Genomic DNA, 6,000 nt, shown 5'->3' on the forward strand with positions numbered 1-6,000 from the left:
TTCTGACTGTTTCTCTATAACCATCCATGGAAGGGGAACTCCCTCATGTATTCTCAAACCTGAATTCCACTCTAGACATTCCCATTCCCATTTTTGACTCTATAGGACACAGGTCCCCAAAGTCCCATTGAATCCATGTCAACATTTCCCCCAAGTCCGGCCCCTGCTTGATCACCTTTCCTTTCCCACTTCAGAGCTGGTGTCTGAAACGGTGGTTTCTGTGGTCACATTAGGATGTATGTAAGACCTAGGTTTTAGTTTCCAAGTGTCCAGAAGAAAGCCACCCAAATAGGCAGGTGTTCAACAGCAGCGTTGATCTATGTTCAGGCCATAAAATGTCCTGTTGCCACAGTCAGGGCAGTAGTCAGTACAGAACAAGATCCTCTTGGGGTGCCGTAAGTCCCTCACTCTCCCCATCAGCTCAGCCCCAAGTTGGGCAAATCTGCTCTGGCAGAGAGTACCATCAGCATCATAACTGTCCCGCGGGGCAGGATACAGCTCCAGGCATAAGTTGTTGAGTCTGATTGTGTGGCACAGCAGGTTCTCCAGGGTGGCCATGGAGATGGGATTTCCACAGAAGCTGAAGGTGTTGAGCTCAAAGCAGCGGCTCAGGGCAGGCAGGATGGTGCTGACTTGGGAGTCTACGATGCCACAGTCATCTAAGTCCAGGTACTCAAGGGTGCCTGCAACTTTTTCTAGCAGAACTTGGAGAGGCGCAAGACTGACATTGGCCAGTCTGACGCCCCTCAGGTCCAGGGTCTTTAGTTGACTGACACTCGGGCACTGGGACAGATGCCTCAAGTCTGATTCCAAAAGCACACAGTTAGTTATTGCGAGGATCTTTAACGGGGTCTTCAGACAGCTAGGGAGACAGAACAAGAAGTTAGTTCTGGGGAATTGTAGGGGTGAGTTGAGGGTAGTGGGGAATGTCAAGGTGAAGGGAAAAGACTATTTTGCCCAAGCCCAGGGTCATTCTGATTGTCTGGTCAACACTTAGGATGCTGCGTGATGAAGCGCTTTGCCACTGAGGTCACTTCCATTTTAGGCCCAGCACAGTAACTCACACCTATAATCTCAGAACTTTGGGAGGCTGAGACTGGTGGATTACTTGAGGTCAGGAGTTTGAGACCAGCCTGGCGATCATGCCAAAACACTGTCTCTACTAAATATGCAAAAATTAGCTATGTGTGGTGGTGGGCACCTGCAATTCCAGCTACTTGGGAGGCTGAGGCAGGAGAATTGCTTGAACCCAGGAGATGGAGGTTACAGTGAGCAGACATCTGCCACTACACTCCAGCCTGGGTGACAGAGCGAGACTCTGTATCAAAAAGATAAAAATAGAAAGATCCATTTGAGGCTGAGTCTTTTCACCATCATTTATGGAATGGATCAAGTTCACAGAATCCCTAAAGCTCCCTTTCCTCATCTGTCAGGCAGAAAATCACATCTCTGGACCACACGAGCCCAGCGGAGACACAGGCAGAAGGGACAAACCCAGACTGGATCCTGCAACATCAGCTGGGGTGGGCAGGCTGCACGCGTCCCTGACACGCCTGTATCATCAGCAAGCCATCTATCACTTTCACCCCTCTTTGTGCCTGCTCCCTGACCCTCTGTTTCAGAATCAAGCATTTCCTAGGTAATTAATTTACCTGGATCTCAAAACAACCCATTACAACAGGGAATTAGAGATGGGATCATTCGTGTTCACCAAGCTGTGGGGCACAAAGCTGATACTCTGAAATGTGCAGGTTTGCTGAGCATCCCCCTCTTCGGTGCCCACTTCGCTTCCCCACTTCCCATCATCTTCCTAAAAATTATCTTGTTGCCTGGGCACGGTGGCTCACGCCTATAATCCCAGTACTTTGGGAGGCTGAGGCGGGCGGATCACCTGAGGTCAAGAGTTTGAGAATAGTCTGGCCAACATGGTGAAATCCTGTCTCTACTTAAAATATAAAAATTAGCCAGGTGCGGTGGCCCACGTTTGTAATCCCAGGTACTTGGGAGGCTGAGGCAGGAGAATCGCTTGAACCCGGGAGGTGGAGGTTGCAGGGAGCTGAGAGGTCACAGCTGCACTCTAGCCTGGACAATTAAAGTGAAACTCCTTCTCAAAGAAAAAAAATTATCTCGTTTGTTTTTATTTTTTATTTATTCATTCCTGACAGGGGTCTTGCTATGTTACCCAGACTGGTCTTAAACTCCTAGGCTCAAGTTATCCTCTTGCCTCAGGCTCCCAAAGTGCTAGGATTACAGGCATGTGCCACCATTCCTGGCCTGTTTCTCATCATCTTAACTTAGACACATCCTTGGGAAGAATTCAGAAAGGCACCCTCACTTGATCCGAACCCTCCAGTAGCTGGCTTCCCAGCATGGCAGCCTCTCTATAGCATCTACCCCAGCTGATACCTCTGCCTTTATTGGGATGGTTGCATGATACACATTTCAGGACAGAACCACCAACGGGACAATACGTGGACATTCTAGTGTCCCCTGCACTGTTACATCCTCATGGACTGGCTCACAGTAGATGCCCACTAGCGTTTACTGTAACATAGGCTCTGCTGTGGTCTGCAGAGAAAGCTCACCCCCCTCGCTCACCTGAGCAGCTGGTCCAGGTGGCCTTCGAGGAAAGAAACAGAGTTCATATAAAGCTTTTGGAGGTAGTGCAGCTTGAGGAACTGAGAGGTGAACTGGGTAACAAACTCCTTCTGCTTTGTGGAAACGTAGTGAGAGACGTCCACGTGGGAGAGATCGAGCTTCTGAAGATTCCTCATCTGGCCCAGGTATGGGGTAAACTGTGTCAGGATGGGCAGTATCCAACTGCAATTCACTTCCACCTCCTGGATACAGTCCAGGTTCACCATTTTCAGGATGTTTCTGATATTGTGGAAGGGCATTCCCAAAATTCTCAGCTTCTTACAGCACAAGTGTAGTAAATCTTTCCTCTGCTTGACCCACAGAAGGAGGCAGGTGAGATATTCATCCAGAGTCCTGGTCTGGAGCCAAAGGTCTATGAACACAGTCAAGGGCTGCTGTTCTCTCATGCTTGGACAGTCCTGCACTGGTTTTCTGTTCCTCATGGCATTGGGGAAGCACCCACAGGCCATGGATTCAGACCAAACCATCCAGAAGTTCTCACTGACATCCTGTAAATCCAGCACTTGAAGCTTCCACCTCCTGTGGGAAAATAGAGGCGAGGCTGAGAATGTAAGGACTCACTTCTGAACTTATACTCCACATCCTGGATAGCAGCTGCTCCCCTCCCTGTTTCTTCTCCCTCTCTCTGACTATTCTCCACCCTGCTTTCCCCTTGGATCCTGCCCAGTTCCCCCCTTTTTTTTAGACAGTTTCCCTCTGTCACCCAGGCTGGAGTGCAGTGGTGTGATCTCAGCTGACTGCAACCTCCACCTCCCAGGCTCCAGTGATTCTCCTGCCTCAACCTCACAAGTGTCTGGGATTACAGGCTCCTGTCACCATGCCCAGCTAATTTTTGTATTTTTAGTAGAGTCAGTGTTTCACCATGTTGGGACAGGTTGGTCTCAAACTCCTGACCCTACTTGATCTGCCTGCCTTGGCCTCCCAAAGTGCTGGGATTACATTGTGCCTGGCCCAGTTCTCATTTTTCGTGGTGCCTTTCAGTGCCACTAGAGGAGAGGTTCCTGTTACCTCCATGGACGCTGGGTGGTGAGCAGTCCTTTCCCTGAGGAGCTGCGGAATGGCCAAGGCCTCTGAGCTTTCTCACCAGCACCATCACCTCTTGGGCCTCCCCACTTCTCATGACCCATCTGGTCTTTCTCTGGACACCTGGGCCCTCCCCACCAGCCCACCTGGGCCACCTCACCTGAGACGACCCCCCTGGGTAAGCAGTGCATCAAGTCCATCAAGCACAGCTTGGAAGGTTTCCAGACAACCCATCTTTATCAGAGGCCTCAGAGGGAGGTGGCGGAAGGGCCAGGCCTGCACCATCAGCTTCAGAGCCTCACAGTGTCTCCTGCTAAAGGCCTCCATGAACAGGGGGGGAAAAAGTTCCGTGGGCAGCTCCTCCAGGGTGGACATGGTCAAGGCCTGGTCCCTCAGCAGGCTCCGCCCCGCCAGCTCCAGGAGTCTGGGTGGAGTCCGGACGCTCATCTTCACCAATCTGCAAGGAAAAGTTCCACAGGACAAGTCCAGAGAAAAGGCATCACTCTCAGGCCAAGCCCCTGCAATCTCATCTTCTCCCAGGGCCAAAGTCACCACTCTGGCGAGGGTGAAAGAGTCCTCAGTTTACTCCAATTCTACTCTGTACTCATGGCCACAAAGCCAGCATTCTGCCTCTGCTGCATCAGCATGAGCGTCTCCCAAGCAGTGAGGAGGCAGGACCCGCACTAGCCCTTCCCCTCTATCCGGTGCTCCAGCCAGTGACTAGTGAGCATGGAGGAGCCTGAAAACTAACCCCTCCCACCTTTGGGGGAAATTTCTAATTACTCTAGATTCTAAAACATTGGGAATGGGAGTGTCACAAGCCTACATGACTACATTCCCAGTTCCTATAAATAAGCTGGTTAGGAACATTCATGGGGCACCCCTAGAACGGGTTCTGTTTGTTTTCTTTTCATTATTTAAGTTTTCTTTCTCTTTCTCTCTTTCTTCTTTCCTTTTTTCCCTCCCTCCCTTCTTTGTTTTTTCCCTCTCTTCTTTCTTCCCTCCCTCCCTCCTTCCCTTCTTTCTTTCTTTCTTTCTTTCTTTCTTTCTTTCTTTCTTTCTTTCTTTCTTTCTTTCTTTCTTTCTTTCTTTCTTTCTTTCTTTCTTTCTTTCTTTCTTTCTTTTCTCTCTCTCTCTTTCTTTCCTCCCTCCCTCCTTCCTTCCTTCTCTCCATTCCTCCCTCCCTTCTTTCTTTCTCTCTCTTTCTCTCTCTTTCTCTCTCTCTCTCTGTCTCTTTCTCTCTCTCTCTGTCTCTTTCTCTCTCTGTCTTTCTTTCTGACAGCATCTTGCTCTGTCACGCAGCCTGGAGTGCAGTGATGCGATCTCCACTCAGTGCAGGTTTGACCTCCCAGGCTCAAAGGATTCTTCCACCTCAGCCTCCCAAGTAGCTGGGACCACAGGCATGCATCTTTTATTTTTTTGACTTTTTGTAAAGAGAGTGGGTTTCACTATGTTGTCCAGTCTCGTCCTGAACTCCTAGACTGAAACAATCCACCCACCTTGGCCTCCCAAAGTGCTGGGTCTACAGGCATGAGCCTACACCCTGGCCTCGTTATTGAAAATTTCAGTGAGAAGCTTTGCAAGCTATGTGACAGTGTTATGCATCATTCACAAGACAGATGTTTCTAATATACACCTTTTACACATATTAAAAATGAAACACTTTGGCTGTGCGTGGTGACTCAGACCTGTAATCCCAGCACTTTCAGAGGCCAAGTAAGGTGGATCAACTGAGGTCAGGAGTTCGAGACCAGCTGACCAACATGGTAAAACCCTACCTCTACTAAAATTACAAGTATTAGCCTGGTGCAGTGGTGTGCACCTGTAGTCCAAGCTACTGCTATTAGGGAGGCTGAGGCAGGAGGATCACTTGAACCCGGGAGGCAGACGTTGCAGTGAGTTGACATTATACCACTGCACTCTAGCCTGGGAAATAGGCTAGATTCACCAAAAAAAAAAAAAAAAAAAAAAAAAAAAGAGAGAGAGAGAGCGTGCGCGAGAGAGAATACATTTGATTAGACTTCTTAAGCCCCACCCAGTTAATCCTCGTTGGATTTTTGGCTTTCTTCTAGGTTAATGGATTGAATTAGATATTCATCCACCGAAGTGAAAGATTTAGGGATAAGGTGAAAGTCCAGGACTAATTCACTGATTCACTCCACAAACTTGGAGCTTCACTAATAGGTGTCCTTCATAGTCTTGAGTGTGAGATAGGGAAGGGTTGAATCTCTTCCTGACATTAGACAGAAAGAAAAAAACTTGAAAACATCTTTGTTGAGGGACCTTGGCCACATCAAATTTATCAAAATATTTCAGAGT

At 48.8% G+C, this 6,000-nt stretch overlaps 1 protein-coding gene across 1 annotated transcript; it reads right to left on the reverse strand.

Annotated features, from left to right (window-relative positions):
- Positions 1–300: 300 nt before the first annotated feature.
- Positions 301–4,159, reverse strand: LOC139356936 (PRAME family member 15-like). The gene is made up of 3 exons (XM_071072457.1): positions 3,842–4,159; positions 2,599–3,177; positions 301–862 (listed from the first exon to the last, which is right to left on the reverse strand). Exons 1-3 carry the CDS (start codon positions 4,126–4,128, stop codon positions 301–303), a joined length of 1,428 nt encoding a protein of 475 aa, XP_070928558.1. The 5' UTR covers positions 4,129–4,159.
- Positions 4,160–6,000: the final 1,841 nt, after the last annotated feature.

Source organism: Macaca nemestrina, chromosome 1 (assembly GCF_043159975.1).
Source record: "Macaca nemestrina isolate mMacNem1 chromosome 1, mMacNem.hap1, whole genome shotgun sequence".
In the NCBI taxonomy this organism is placed as follows: domain Eukaryota; kingdom Metazoa; phylum Chordata; class Mammalia; order Primates; family Cercopithecidae; genus Macaca; species Macaca nemestrina.